Source organism: Pleuronectes platessa, chromosome 4 (assembly GCF_947347685.1).
Source record: "Pleuronectes platessa chromosome 4, fPlePla1.1, whole genome shotgun sequence".
NCBI classification, from domain to species: domain Eukaryota; kingdom Metazoa; phylum Chordata; class Actinopteri; order Pleuronectiformes; family Pleuronectidae; genus Pleuronectes; species Pleuronectes platessa.
In genome coordinates, this window is record NC_070629.1 from 14,372,182 (window position 1) to 14,386,897 (window position 14,716).

General features: G+C 42.9%; 2 protein-coding genes across 7 annotated transcripts; one reads left to right on the forward strand and one right to left on the reverse strand.

Moving 5' to 3' along the window:
• Positions 1 to 2: 2 nt before the first annotated feature.
• Positions 3 to 5,327, forward strand: polr3g (polymerase (RNA) III (DNA directed) polypeptide G). Of its 4 annotated transcripts, none has more exons than XM_053421498.1 (8): positions 3 to 439; positions 536 to 662; positions 2,458 to 2,587; positions 3,635 to 3,700; positions 3,787 to 3,846; positions 3,952 to 4,013; positions 4,195 to 4,323; positions 4,423 to 5,327. In XM_053421498.1, exons 2-8 carry the CDS (start codon positions 552 to 554, stop codon positions 4,510 to 4,512), a joined length of 648 nt encoding a protein of 215 aa, XP_053277473.1. In that variant the 5' UTR covers positions 3 to 439; positions 536 to 551; the 3' UTR covers positions 4,513 to 5,327. The 4 variants fall into 4 exon arrangements, with proteins under 4 accessions (XP_053277473.1, XP_053277472.1, XP_053277471.1 ...); XM_053421497.1 differs by having other exon boundaries at positions 4 to 439; positions 539 to 662; XM_053421496.1 differs by having other exon boundaries at positions 4 to 419.
• Positions 4,742 to 8,445, reverse strand: lysmd3 (LysM, putative peptidoglycan-binding, domain containing 3). 3 transcript variants are annotated; one of them, XM_053421493.1, is made up of 4 exons: positions 8,281 to 8,445; positions 7,576 to 7,787; positions 6,893 to 7,168; positions 4,742 to 6,348 (listed from the first exon to the last, which is right to left on the reverse strand). In XM_053421493.1, the coding sequence occupies exons 3-4, from the start codon at positions 7,157 to 7,159 to the stop codon at positions 5,632 to 5,634; spliced, it is 984 nt and encodes a 327-aa protein (XP_053277468.1). In that variant the 5' UTR covers positions 7,160 to 7,168; positions 7,576 to 7,787; positions 8,281 to 8,445; the 3' UTR covers positions 4,742 to 5,631. The 3 variants fall into 3 exon arrangements, with proteins under 3 accessions (XP_053277468.1, XP_053277467.1, XP_053277466.1); XM_053421492.1 differs by having other exon boundaries at positions 7,565 to 7,787; XM_053421491.1 differs by lacking the exon at positions 7,576 to 7,787 and having other exon boundaries at positions 8,281 to 8,442.
• Between the last annotated feature and the right edge of the window lie 6,271 nt (positions 8,446 to 14,716).

Here is a 14,716-nt window from a genome sequence, read left to right on the forward strand (position 1 = left end):
ATGATGTCCGCCGGCACGCCCTTGTGTAAGGAGAACGCGCCGATTGGGCGAACTGGCGGGAGACGTCATCGCAAACCGCGCTACTATTGGTCGTAAAAGACACCACGCCTGTCTGTCGTCACGCGCGGGGCGGGGTCGTTTAAAGCCACATTTCCACACGCGCTGAGTGTGCAGAGTGTGATCCCCACGCCGGTGTTAGCAAACAGCAGCTCCTCAGTAGATCTAGCCTTAAACATAGTGATCTGACGAGTCGTTGAAGGTGCAGAGCAACTGACAACACTCAGCCACTGACTCTCACACGTAAAGTGAAAGCATGGAAGCTCGCCAGAGGCTAAAAGCCGCTGAGTGGATCTGAAAGCACATGGACTTTTAGGAGCTCCCATCTCATCTAGTGCAGTTTGTCACTAAACGCTCCCCTAGTGAGTATCCACATCTTCCTGTAAGTCCCGCCGCTGTGTTTTAAGGTTGTTGTGGTCTGTACACACGGACCACGTGTTCGGACAGACGCTGACGTTGACATGTGGACTCTGTGTAGCAGGTGACGAGCAGACATGGCCGGCAGGGGTCGAGGAGCCGCTGCCTTCAGCTTCAACCTCGAGTCTCTGGGCATCGGCAGGGGCAGCATGCCAGAGGCCAGGGTGGGGCCAACGCCACTGTTTCCAGTAAGTACTCCAGTCTCTCTCTCTCTCTCTCTCTCTCTCTCTCTCTCTCTCTCTCTCTCTCTTTCTGTCTCTCTCCACACACATCCTTGAACTTTTGTCTGAGTGAGGACACATTGATTGTCATGATCCATTCCCCAGCCCCATACACTAACCTTAACCATCACAACTAAATGCCTAACCCTTAAACCAGGTCTTACCCCACTCCGTAAGGTCCAAACTCCAAATGGCCCTCAAAAAGATATCTGTAGTACACACACACACACAATCAATACACACGTGCACACAGACACAGTTTTCCCCAGCTATCCTGAATATTCACTCATTATCTACTGACCACTACGCAGATGGAGGGGTGTTTGAAGTGTTGGGGTCCACAAAATACTTCTTGCAACAGGGTTGCAGCTGAACCCAATACGATTGATGAAATCCTGACCCCTTCTTCCGATGTAAAAAAAACCCATAACATGCCATACTGCTTGTGTGGTGTCATCCAGGTGTCCGCAAGACCCGACATTCATATTCTACTCAAAACTGCGTCATTTGCACCAAGTTTTAAGCCTAAATGTCTTCTGATATCTTCCCTGGAGCAGCGTTCACGTTCTCACTCACTTCCCGGAAAACTGGTGTCAATTACAAAACTTGGTGTAGCTGAGGCCGTTTCAGGTTGAATATGAACGTCGGGGCTTGCGGACACTTAGATGACACCGCACGAGCAATATGGAGGCATGTTGTGTTTTTTTCTGTTGTCTGAGAAAGATGGTCGCCTTGGCTGCAACACTTTTCATCCCTGAGACTCCTAAAGGTTTTTTTGAACTATCCCTTTAACCTTAAACCCAATTCACATCTTGCCCTTAACCAACCAAACAAGTATACACACACACACACAAAGAGATCCCACTGAGACATATTACATTGCCGTATGTTGAATTCACCCTCAAAGTGTTAAACTGCACAACCTTTTAGAGAAAATAGAATTCTAACTTAACCTTATCAGTATTTGTTGTAAGATCTTAAAGAAGTGAAATCTGCACATATTATTTAAACAAAATGTACAACAAGTGAAAATACGTGTATTTGTATAATTCTAGTTGGGTGAAAATAATATATCATGGTGTCCTGTCATGGTCAAGTTAACATGGTTTGGTTTAACATTGCCCCTATTGACTCCTCCACTTTATTCTATGTGCATTGTGTAAGTATCCTCCTGCATCACACGGCCCTTTAAGGACATTGCACTGAATGAACGATTGATTCTATTTTGCGCACAAGCCATGACATTGTGATTTGATTCTCTACAGACTACAGGACATGCCAGGGGTTGTTGAGGCCTCTGAGGGTCAATTTTGCTCAGTTTCCACTTTGCTAAGGTTGAAGGACCTTAATAGGCAATATTTTCTTACGCCTGACTGAGAATTTGTTTCAAGCTCCCCAGACAACTGGTTCCCCAATTTCAATTTCTGTATTAATTTTTTATTCAATATTTTTAAGCAGTTATGTCTACATTATACCAAAAGCCTGTGCACCGTTACTTGTCATACTGGTGTGTATTTTAACTGTCACTTTATAATTGCACTGAGTTTTGGTTTAGCATCAGTTTGGTACAATTTTGGATTCCCACACGAATTCCTTTTTATTGATAACAGAAGTTGAAATTGTTGTAATATCAGTTCAAGCTAAGATGTAATTGTTGAAGGAAACTTAAAAAAAATACTGCGCCATGGTGTTGATCAAGGGTGAATGGATGAAAAATAATGAATTTCTGTTCATGTTCCCTCCACCATCTAATCTTCTCTAGAACACAGAGTTTAAACCAGTGCCGCTGAAAGTCAGTGAAGAGGAGGACTACATGTTGGCCCTGAAGCAGGAGATGAGGGGAACAATGCAGCGGCTGCCGCACAACATCAAGCCTCTGTGCAATAAAGCAGGTGAGGAGGAGAGGAGTGCATTAGAAACCTGACATCTGATGGAAACGCCACGGCAAGTCCATCGGCTGCCGTGAGCTGAGATAATGCAGCACTTAGGAAGTGAGACGTTTAATTTAGGGTCATATCTGGGAAAGGGAAGAGAAAGGCCGGCTTCTGGTCGAGATATTGAGTTACAGCCGCTGTCTGATCTGGATGCTCTGATATGATTTCTATGGTCTGCCCTTACGAGTCTGTCAGAGTTCCCCTGGTTAACAGTGAGGTAAATATGACAAGAAGCCAAACTGATAAACTAACAAAAGTGACAGAAGGTGGACACAATTGGCATCGATACAGATAGAAATGACACAAATCAGTTACAATGATGAATGCTGTAATATTCAGATTGTGCAGTGCTCAGGATTACATCATATTAAGTAGGGCATGTGCATGGAAGGTGTGTGTGTGAGTTTAGCATTGTTATAGTGGCAATTCATATTTGAGGTATCAATACGATAATATAATATGCTATAATTATCATCACTATATACCATACCATATAATCTTAGTGATTATAAATGTATAATGTCACTGATATACTCATTATCAATATATAAATACAATGTGAAAATGATATATTAGAATTCTCATCGTCATTGAGACCAATACTATTAAATAATACTATAATGGTGAATAATGCCCCTCTTATAGCAAGGAGTGGGTTTAAACCAGGCCACAGGAGAGGTGGGTAGGCACAACCCCCCCCCCACCCCCCCCCCAGCCGGCCCAGCACCACCTCGAGTCCCAGCAAAAACATTTTTTAAGATGCTTTATTTCGATGTTTTGTGTTGGTAAAACACTTAATCTAATTTAAATTCCTGGCAACTTGTTAGATTATATCTATGGCAACAGCGACATGTGATTCTATATATAGTCCAAACATATCATACGTGATTTGTATGATGTGTCCACATTTGTGGCTCCTCTAAACGGCAGAGTGTGATGTGAGAGTGAACTGGGACTTGTTAAAGTGTATTGAGACAGAACTTGCTCTTTATTTACTTGAAACAGAAGTGGAGCGATACACGGAGCGATACCTGAAGAAGAGCAAGGTGGTGGATGAAGAGTGGATTCCAGGTACTTGCATTAAACCAGTGTAATGTGACGAGATCAAACTAAGAAAAAAAAGGAAACTAAAGCAAAGCCTCTTCTTTATATTTTAGACTGGAACCTATTCCCCAAAGAACTGATGCCCCAGAAGAAAAAACCCCGGGCTAAAGCAGGTATTTATTAAAGTCAAATATGTAATGGTATTTTAAACAATCCTAAAAGGCAATTTTTCAATCCTGTAAGCATGAGGATTAAAGTCAAATGCTTAAATCCAACAGTTGCGAAGAAAACAACGAAGGTGTCAAGCAAAGACTCAGCGGACATGATGACTAAATTAGATGTAAGCTTCTCATCTTTTTAATCTGTGGTCAACTACTTCACATTATGCACACTGTTGATTTGATAGAGATTTATCATGTATTTGTGAAAGCGTCATGTTAGTGCAGTGCATGAGCTCAGGAGGTTTATGTCCTTATGAGCCGGCATGTTTTACACCTAATTGAATCCTGTCCTCCTTTCAGGAACTGGCAAAGAAAGACGACGGGAACGCAGAAAAATCTGACGACGAGAATGAGAAGGAGAAGAAGAAGAATGAGGATGAGGAGGAGGAAATTGAGGCGGAAGAATACGATGAAGAGGATGTTGAAGAGGTTAGATTACAAATTATGACCCGAAATCTTTGCCGTGTTTTTTGAAGTAAATTGAATGTGGTCGATGTTTTAGTCTAATTTCCTTTTGTCTCTCTGTAGGAAAACGACTACATAGATAACTATTTTGACAACGGTGAAGACTTTGCTGCAGCCAGTGACGACAATATGGATACTGAAGCGACATACTGAGACCACAAGACCTCACAAACCAAGCAAGTGTTCAACTGCTGGAGCAAATGATCACTGTGATTATTCCTATTGGTTGCATATTGTAGATAAGTTGAAATTGCTATTCAGCAGAGTGATCGTTTAGTTTGCAGTAGTTTTCTTTGTGTGTGTGTGTGTGTGTGTGTGTGAGTTTTGAGAAGCAATGTTTCCTAAATGACTTCTCTAAATGAAAGATGCCAAACTATGTGCATACTGGCAATAATTTATTCAAAATAGATTTATTTATTATCCAGCCTGTAGCAGTCTTCCACAGGCTGAAAGGCACATACTGTCAACAACACAAACTGCTTTGTCATAAAATATGAACACGGTGATGAAATAAAAGGGCTATATAACAAAGTCTGAAATTACATAATTACAAGTTTGAGTCATTGTGGGAATACTGTGCATATCCCCATTTTCTTCACCATGCTCTTAACAGTTTTTAATAAATTTGTTTTCAACAAAACACAGTTCTCTCCGGGGAACTCCCAATACTGATAGGGAAATAAATTAATTCTGTATTGAGTGTAAAGGAGGCAACATTCATATTTTTGCAACCAAAGGTGTTGAGAAATGTTTTACATGGAAACAAATACAGTTGGACCAATCTGAGTTATTTTGTGGATTTGGAGTTAAATAAAATCCACAGCTTTGGTCACTGATTCGTCACTGTGGAAACGGTTGAGGGCTCTTCTGTCTTTGTGTGGAGTTTCCTGAAAATGCAGCAGCCCAGATGACAAAAACATCACGGGTTCTCCTGGCTTTGCTGATGACACAAACTCTGAGACTCAACACCCGTTCCAAAAAGTTCAACCTTTTGTAACATTTGTCTGTCAAAAGAGACACATCTGGCAGAGACAGCTGGATCTATTTTCAGCCCAAAGGTGTTGCTTGTTCAAAAGCATAAAACTGTGGAGCAACACAGGGAAATATTGTGGCCTTAACCCTTATTCTGGTCTCTCAACCATATAACAGACTGTCTTAGTCAGATTGCATTGATGTAGTAAGTTAGTAAAAACTTTTAAAGATGCGAGCATCGACCCAGTTTATTAGGTCTCTTAACTAGCTAAAATTTATATATAAAATTAGAATCCCTTGCTATGTTTTCTCATGGCCTCCTTGTCCACCGTCTCCTGGTTTGTCCACATCCAGTTCTGAGGGACCTCCTTTAACCATATTTCCAGCAAGATGTCCTGGCCCAGCTCCTGCATTGTTGTTTTCTCCAACAGGAGGGTCCAATTTATTGCCATGGAGATTTACATGTGGCATGCTGCCATTGGCTTGTTCAGGGACGCCGTGATGGCTGACATCAGCTTTCACAAGAACCTCGTAGTACAGCAGATAAAACACAGGTGTGACAATACCAACAACCAGCATGATGGCCACTGCCATCCACCATCTCATGCCCCAGTCTGCTCCATAATAAGGGTCCTTTCTCTGTGCGGGTTTATACTCTCCGTCTGCTAGCAGTGGCTGCTGCTGCTGCAGCGTTAAGGAGGAGACCACCTCGTTCAGGCTGCTCCGAGACGGGCCTGTGGATTTCACCAGCCGCTCAATGTCCTTGTCCTTCTCCAGGAGGAATCCTTCCACGCTGTCTGTAGAAGAAGAAGAGTCTGTGGAGGACTCGGGAGGGAGGGAGGTAAGGGGTGAGATCTGAGGCAGGCGCCCGTCTCCTGAGGGCGAGGCAGATTTGACAAGCCCGGTGCTGTGAGTCTCTGTGAGGACGCTGAAGCGCCTCACAGGAATCTTAACGGAACGCAATGCAAAGAAGTCCTGATCTGTCAAGAGATTATTGGCACGCTTAATGTCAGCCACCTGGAGAACACAAAGAAGAAGGATTCATTAAGTTTAGTTCAGTTTACACACTCAAAGTTATTTAATACTTATGCAAATTAATATTATGTATTCTGACCTAACCAGTTATTAATGTTGTGGGTAAAACCATCTACGGTCTTAGGAAAATAACTCAACATGCCGGTGTGCAAATAAAGCAGGAAAATTCATTGTTTTTAACATGCCAAGGAAGAAAAAAAAGCTTTTGGCAATAGGGGCAGTGTTGATATATTGTAAACTAGAACACGTGATTTCTGCAGTGAAATGTATAGGTCACATCCTGGCACCTGTATGCTGTACTCAAGCGTCATCGCTCGTCTAAATGTTTCAGACATTTTACCCTTGTCAAGCCCAACTTGCCTGACATTTTCCGGAGTTCCTGTCTGAGTACTACTTGTGTGTTTTATGTAGCGCGTCAAGAGGAAAATAATGGTCTCATTCAGTATGGAAATGAAGATCTGAGTTCTCCCAACAGGAGTGAGCACAGAAATGCGCAAACACACAGTGATCTACGACCCAGACGTACCGAGCAATGATACTGCAGGGCAATGCTGTTCAGGGTGTCCCCCTCCTGGATGTCTCTGCTCAGGTAGATGATGTCGTCCATCCTCTCTCTGGAGGTGCTCCTCCGTAGCCTCTCTCTGCCGCGAGGCCGCAGCTCGTAGATCTCGCCATCCTCCTCCGACAGGTCATTCTCCGAGCCGTTGTTTCCAAAGAGATAGGCATGACCGCCGTTGGCAGGCTGCACCATGGTGGCCAACTGGAAGCCATAGTGCTGACTTCTACTGGACATTTTGTTTCACTGTAATGGGAGGAGCAGAGATAAACATGAGAACCTTGCACTGTATGTTCTGCATTGATAACAGCAAGGGTCACTCTTCCCAGAAAAACTGACAGAAAGGCTTTATGTGGTCTAGTACAGGGAGATGGAACATGTGGTTATTAGAGCAATAGGCCAGTGGTGTGGTGTGCACCAGCAAACCTGATTTACTGCAACTGGACAGGGGTTTTGTATAATTTGTTGCTGTGCTCACCAGTTAGGTGTAAGGGACAGATTGCAGTAGACACAATCAGGAATCTGACTCTATAACGATATAAAGAGACTGTTCTGGAAGCTGCCACCATGCACCAGCAAACCTACAAGTCATTCTCTGTGACCTGTAATCAACACGTGAGGCCAGCAGCTAAGTCTACTCACAGTAATTATACCTTTCATCCCTGGGAGCGCTATCAGTCCGCAGGGATGTCAATGTCCTCTGTTTACGATGGCCATTAGCAACACGGGGAAACCATTAGCTATCGTCGTATCTCATCAGATAACGTTACATGTCTGTTCTTCAGCACAGGCGCTGGGAGCTGAGCAGGTTTCATTCCGGGCGACGAGTTTGAACCATAGACTGCATGAACCCGGCGCCGGATTCCTGAGCAAACGTGAGATAGCCCAGTTAGCATGTAGCTATCCAGGGTGTTAGCCACAAGCACACAGACACTCTTCTGTATCAAGCATGCATTCAGCAACTGAGCTCGTATCGACTTGACGCCGGAGTGGAGTAAACCTCATGTTAGCTCGGGTTTAAAGGAGCAATTCGCTTTTCAAAAAAGGAAACTCCTGCTCCACCCCAGTCTCTTTGCTCTCAGCACACACAGGAGTCCAGTCTTCATCGACCGGCTTTGAAAACGCGTTTCCCTAAGCTAACATATCAACGTCTTTCAAAGAGAGTTCGGTCTTGTGCTAATAAAAGTGTAAGAAACTCTAAACAACTCGGCTCACTTAGCAAACTGAGGGCTACGTCCGAACCAGCTAAGCCGGAGCTAACTAGCGTCCAACTGTTGTAGCTGCTGAGGTTCGCACAGTTCAGTCAGTGCTTACAGATCACATGCTACTAGTATAAAGTCCATAGCAAGTGTCGTTACCTGGAAGAAGTGAGCGCAGATCGATCAGTTCTCCTGAGTGAAATCCATCCTGCTTCTTCCAGAGGATTAGCTCCAGCCTCACCTTGGTCTGTTACCTGCCTGCTAGCTGCTGCTAGCTGCTGCTGAAGCTGCTGACGCCACGTCAACACAATACCGACGTGATGACGTTACCACCAGTGACCCTGCTGCGAACCCCTCACCGTCCGACACACGGTGGCGCTATAGCTCCAGTTACAGTTTTTCTCCATTGCTTTGGCTCATTTCACGAAACAGAAATGACATTCTCAAAACAACACGTGCAAACCTCCAAACCACTGGGCACTTGTTCACAACAGATTGGATTCCTTTCTCATTCCTTTAATCAAATTGCAATTGTATTAGCACATCCTTGCAATGACAAGTACAATTTCCAACAGCTTGCACAAATTTCAAATGATTTAGCACACCTTTGCAAACGGTTAGGTACAATGGCCTTCAGTTAGCCCAATTACCAACTGAATATATATTGCTGGTCAAAACTGACTGTCGCTTCTCAGGCAAGTGGTTGTTCTCTGCAGAACATGTTGGCATAATTTCATTGTGTACATCATCACCTGCACAATAGTTCACTCCACTGTCAAAATCGTACAGGCACATAATACCATGAAAAACATCATGGTAGATACTGTAATAAAGATATCTTTGATCATCGGCTTAATTTTCAGGTGCAACTAGAACTTCAGTAATCAAGGTTGAGTTTCACCCATCTGATCACCAATCACACAGTAAGTTTATAGTTTTTCTCAATTGCTTTGGCTCATTTCACGAAACAGAAATGCCATTCTCAGAGCTCTAAGTGCAATTGGCAAAATAGCCCATATGGTTCAGCACAACTACATAGATCACTTTCAAAAGGTCATATCTCATTATGCAAATTTTTTGATTTCATCTGCTTATTGTTTAACAGTATATTGTGCTGTACACATTTTCTGTTACTGTAAGCACGGTGTATGGCAATTACTGTAACAATTTCCATGGCAGTATGAGTTCAATAAAGTATTTTATGTGAAACCTTGAATTAATCTTTTTCCTGTTTGATACACATAATATTGAAGAAAACATCTACTGTAACCATTCAGTGTCAAAGGACTGAGCCAAGATTGAAATGTGCACATGAGGGATATTTCTATGATCCACTGCCATACTGACAAAACATCTAAACATTTTGACCTGTAGTGTTTAAACAATGCCAAAGGGACTTTTCATTTTGGGGGCACTGACTATTTGTTTGAGAAAAAGATTTAGTTTTGACTGATGAGTGGTCTGTTTTGGGAGAGATATGACCTTTTGCAGGTGTGCTATGTAGTTGTTTTGCTGAACCATCTATGTTATTTTGGCAAATGTATTTATAGCTTTGAGAATGTCCTTTTTCTTCCTGAGAGATGAGCCACAGCAATCGAGAAGGAACTTTTCATTTTGGGGGCACTGACTATTTATATGAGAAAATGATTTGGTTTTGAAACTTGAGTTAACTGTTTTGGGTTAGATATGACCTTTTGAAGGTGATCTATGTAGTTGTGCTGAACCATATGGGCTATTTTGCCAATTGCACTTAGAGCTCTGAGAATGTCATTTCTGTTTCGTGAAATGAGCCAAAGCAATGGAGAAAAACTGTAATAGTTGGTAAAGGCCATAAGTTTTTAGGGCCCGAGCACTGACAAGGACTTCAACATGCGGAAATTCTTGCCAAAATTAGCAGAAAAGTTAGTAGAAAGTGGTGAAAATGTACTTTTTATTTATTTCCTGTTATTATTTTATAAATAATTAATTTAATTAAAAAATAAATAAAGAGGTGAACAGAAGTGAACTGCGCACATCCTGCGCAAGTGGACTGCGCAAAACATTGTATTTTCTACTTTACTACATATGTTTGACAGCCTTACTTAAAAGTTACTTTTATATTTTTTTATTTTTGATACTTTAAAAACCTATTGTTAGAGAATAACCCAGTAGTTTCCAATCTTGGCTTCTGACGCCTTACAAGAATCACAGTGTAGGACACATATAATTTAATATAATTCAGAAAATTCATGCTAAACCTTCTAGTTTATATTCGGTGATCAAATAAATGATATAATGCTCCCATCAACTAGTTATTATTATTACTCAGGCAAATGGATTGGCTCTTTGAGGGCTTTAACATGCTCAAATTGTTACCAAAATCTGCAGAAAGCTGCAATTTGAAAAACGCAACAGGATGCCTGCTACTTTGCATTTAGTGGCCATTTTGGCCATATTCCGTCATTTTTACTTTTTTTTTTGCGATACGATAGTGAATACAAGGTCTGGAAAACACGGATTAAAAAACACCAAACAAGCAAATTTAAAAACCTTTCACTTTCTGAAAGATTTTGGAATTTGCTTGATTAACATTTTTTGTATTACTTTGTAGTGTTATTTCTTATAGGGGCTAGATCGAACAATAAATAGGACAATTTGTCAAGAATTTTTATTTCTAGGAGCTTTTTGAAGTACACAATGTGCTTTAAGAAGGAACAAGATTTGATTTGTCTTTGCTCAAAGCTATAGATTTAAATGTAAATAAAGAGTGACTTAAATGCGCACCTACTGAATAAGGAACTGTGTATGGGGTTTGGCACCTCTGTCTAAATTGTGGCCCCTCTAAAAATTCTAGATCTGCAACTGATGGCTGGTAAAATCCTTGCTTTTTAGCGAGTTCGTGTGGGGTTACTTTCAATATTCTGTTTTAGCTTGTTCATATCTGCATGAGCAAGCTTAAGCTGAAATAATCATTAATACAAATATTAGCCTGTCAGTATAGTACAAATACAGGTTTGTGCAGGAGAAACTCGAAAGTCTATTTTCTTATCTTAGAATATAGAGTAAATGAGAGATGGCATACTTATTTTAAAATGTAGGTAAATAATGAATTTAAAGCGGATTCCAATTAAACAATGGTTTAGGGTGAAACAATTATACATGCACTATAATTCCAATAAAACCACGTGCATGTGTGTCTATTAAAAATCCGTGTGAGATTCTAAGGTACAGAGCTGAACCAATGTATTGCAATTAGTATTGTCTGTGCTGTATCAGAGATCCTCTATGCACCTGCTCGGCCCACGGGGTGGCGCTGTCCTCCAGCACACTGTGCAAACCCACATGAGACAAATGGGATTAAAACATCCCGTCTCATTAGGGATCGACCCGGAGACGAGCTGGAGCCCCGGAGGAGCTGCAACGTATAATCTGCTGGCTCAGGGAGTCCTGTGTGTACATGAGCGGCTCTCACATGGCTGCAAGAGCCCGGAGCTGCGAGTAGAGAAGAGACTGAGAGAGAGAGAGGAGGAAGAGGAGGAGGAGGAGGTCCTGAAGAGACCCGGGGAACCCGCTCCGTCTCTGTTGTTGCTCTCGGCTCCAGCGCGTCATCCCACCGGGAACACAACGCTGCCGAATGCAGGACGGACTCCACTAGGTTTCCCCTTCTTTAAAACCCAGAACTATAAGAGAAAGCAGTGTTCGGCTGCTGCTGGAGAGGAAGAGGAGGGGGAGGAGGTGAAGACGCGCTCATCGATGTTGACCCCTGCGATAATAACGAGCCTATAGCAGTTTATATTGGACAGAGAGGCCAAGCAAGGTGTCAGGTAAGAAACACTGATTTATTCCGTGTGTTTATTCTCGAACACGTGGTTGTCACTGGGATCGGACCATCACGTGTAAAACTTTGTTGTGTTGATGGGAGTGATGTCTCCTTTACAGTGAGCCAGAGCAGCGTTGCGTGGATTTTTGCACTGGTCCAGTCGGTTTAATGAAATGTGACTGCATTGGAAGCAGCGGTAGATTAATAGCGCCCCGGATAAAGGAAACAAATGAGCTGAGATGCAATTCATCAATAATGCCCGACAGCTCCAGCAGACGTATTGTATAACACTATAAAAAAAACGATTAAAAGTGCTTGGCCACCGCTAATTTCTTTTTGCGCCATGCCAAAAAAAAAAAAAAAAAAAATCCCCCCCTTGGAGCAGCAGCTATAATAAAATTGAAAAGCCTAAATATTGATTCAGCGCTATCGGTAAATGAATGGCCGGGCAGCCCATTGAGGAGGGAGACAAACGCTTCCATGGTTACATCCAGGATCTCCAGTGTGATTACTGCGCTTTGTGTGCGTTTTCTCCGGCTCTCCCTCTCCCACTGAAATACAACAACAATTCCGGAGAGGAGGGGGAGACCCGCCACACATGGTGAGCCGGAGGACCCCCCTCACATAAAGGGCTCCCTTCACTAATCTATAGGCTTACTCGGACCATAAGTAATCTTGGCACACTTGGAGTTGCGCACATGTGCTGATACTGTTAAATAAACGAGTGGTGCCCGCGGCTCCATTGTGCCGCCGGCTTCTTTGCGTATTTTACGCACATGCTCAAGGCTCCTTAATTCTCACTGTGTTGATGGGCTATGTTTTTTTTTCTCTCCCCCCGTCAGTCTCTCTGAATAATTGAATGTGTCCACCTTGACATGATGTCATCTCAGTGCGTCCTTCGCAAATCTCCTTTGTTGCCTCCTCTGTGGAGCCTCGGCAGAGTTAAATCCTTTTTCTCTCACATGGGGAGGAACAAGGGAGGGAGCTGCTTCTGTATCCATTCAGCGCTCACACCTGCTCTCCCTCAGCGCCAGCCCTCACTGTTAACTGTCTCTGAAGTCTATTTATTCAATCAAATTAAGAATTACAGTCTACAAAACTCGCCATGAAACTCGCCATGATTTTATTTCCTTAAAGCCTTAACTCCCAGTTTCCATCATCCCACTACACACATGTCACGGCCAGTCTGTTTTTTTTTTGTACATTTGGACCCTCACTTGCTCAGAGCCCATGCAGGCCCTTTGTTTGTCAGTGTTTATGTCACTGCCTGGCAGGGGTCAGCCCCCCAGTCCCCTGTGTGAGGGGCTGAATGTGATTCACTGGGCGGAAACTGTTTTACTGCCTGCTTCTCTCCCTTTCTGTCTCACCCCCCTAATGGCTGCACAGTACAAAAGGGGACATAGTGCCATAAACAGAGCCTGCTCATTGATGAAAGGTGCTGAAGTGTTGCACAGCGCAGACGGGATGAGATGGATGTTCGCCTGCATGGGAGGAGATGACGAGCATTCTGCGTGTGTGGGGATAGAAGGGGAATCGAGGTTGGCGGTACAGCTCTTCATGAACTTCAGTGGCCTGCAACAGGCTGTGCACCACAGAGCGCTGCAGAGCTGTAGAGGAGGGAGGCATTTTTTATTAAACCGAAATAACTCTTGGTACAGTTTGATGGCTACACTGATATTCATGATCATTTTTGTGATCTTCCACATCAGTAATATTTGCATAATTATTCTGAAACTCAAAGTAACACAAAAGGTTATAGCTGTCCTCTCTTCAGTCAGTGTTCAGCGTTTACATTTTTCATGACGTGCAAAGCAGCAGATCTTTATCTATTTCACACCTCCCATTAGTTATGTTCTGGTTTTCACCTTGAGAGGATGAAATGTTGTGCTTACAATCCCACCACTCTCTCGAATTACAATTTCTTTCAGAGGTACAATGCAGTAGAATGATTCATAACTATTTGGTGCAAGACAGATTTACACCTCAAACCTGCCTCTTTGGCACGACACTGGGAGTTGAACTCAATAAAGGAAGTGTTTTTTGCAGCAAGAGATCAATTTATCTGTGCACAGCTGACATGAGGAGGGTTTCCCTTAAATGCAGTTTGTATGCACTACAAAATTGCTGGGGGGAAAAGCAGCAGCGGACGAGCAGAAAGTTTTTGGTGTCATTCCTAGATTATGTGATATCTGGCCAATGTGGGGAGAAGAGGCGGCGCTGTGGACAGAGAGTCTGATTAAAGCTCTCAACTCCCCGGGCAGACACTGAAGAGACCAGGCACGTGCTATAGAGTCAAATACAGAGAGAAAATACAAATGTAGGAAAATGACAAAATTTGACAAACAATACCACTCTAATATAATTGATTAAATAACATTCACCATCTCCTCAGTGTCAAATATTACTGCACCTATGTAAGTCTATATGCACATCAACCAGTTATGTAACTCTACTGAGACAGTGATGTGAATATACATATAAATAAGTGTTGTATCCTGTTCTCTAGTCTAGTTTGTTTTCAGAAATCATTTGACAGTTCATGCTTACGCACAGGAGACGGTGTCATGTTTTAGTAGTTGTTGTCCTTGGAGCAGAGCGACAGGAAAGTGGTTGGCCGTCGGCGGTGGCCAACAATCCTGAGGTCTCTTTAGTGGGCCTGACCAACCGCATATTGTTCCCGGTGAGAGGCTACGACCTCGCTGTCAACTCTCATAATCGCGCATTCTTACATACACACACACTCATGTACACATGCAGACACACACTTGTTGTTATACCTCACACTCTGTAGAGGTA

What these genes read in the sequence shown, in the direction of transcription:
- polr3g (XM_053421498.1), top strand. Translation starts at nt 552, where the DNA reads ATGGCCGGCAGGGGTCGAGGAGCCGCTGCCTTCAGCTTCAACCTCGAG. An exon ending in GGCCAACGCCACTGTTTCCA is followed by an intron (nt 663 to 2,457) that starts GTAAGTACTCCA and finishes AATCTTCTCTAG; the next exon opens with AACACAGAGTTTAAACCAGT. An exon ending in AAAACCCCGGGCTAAAGCAG is followed by an intron (nt 3,847 to 3,951) that starts GTATTTATTAAA and finishes TAAATCCAACAG; the next exon opens with TTGCGAAGAAAACAACGAAG.
- lysmd3 (XM_053421493.1), bottom strand. Translation starts at nt 7,159, where the DNA reads ATGTCCAGTAGAAGTCAGCACTATGGCTTCCAGTTGGCCACCATGGTG. An exon ending in CCCTGCAGTATCATTGCTCG is followed by an intron (nt 6,349 to 6,892) that starts GTACGTCTGGGT and finishes TGTGTTCTCCAG; the next exon opens with GTGGCTGACATTAAGCGTGC.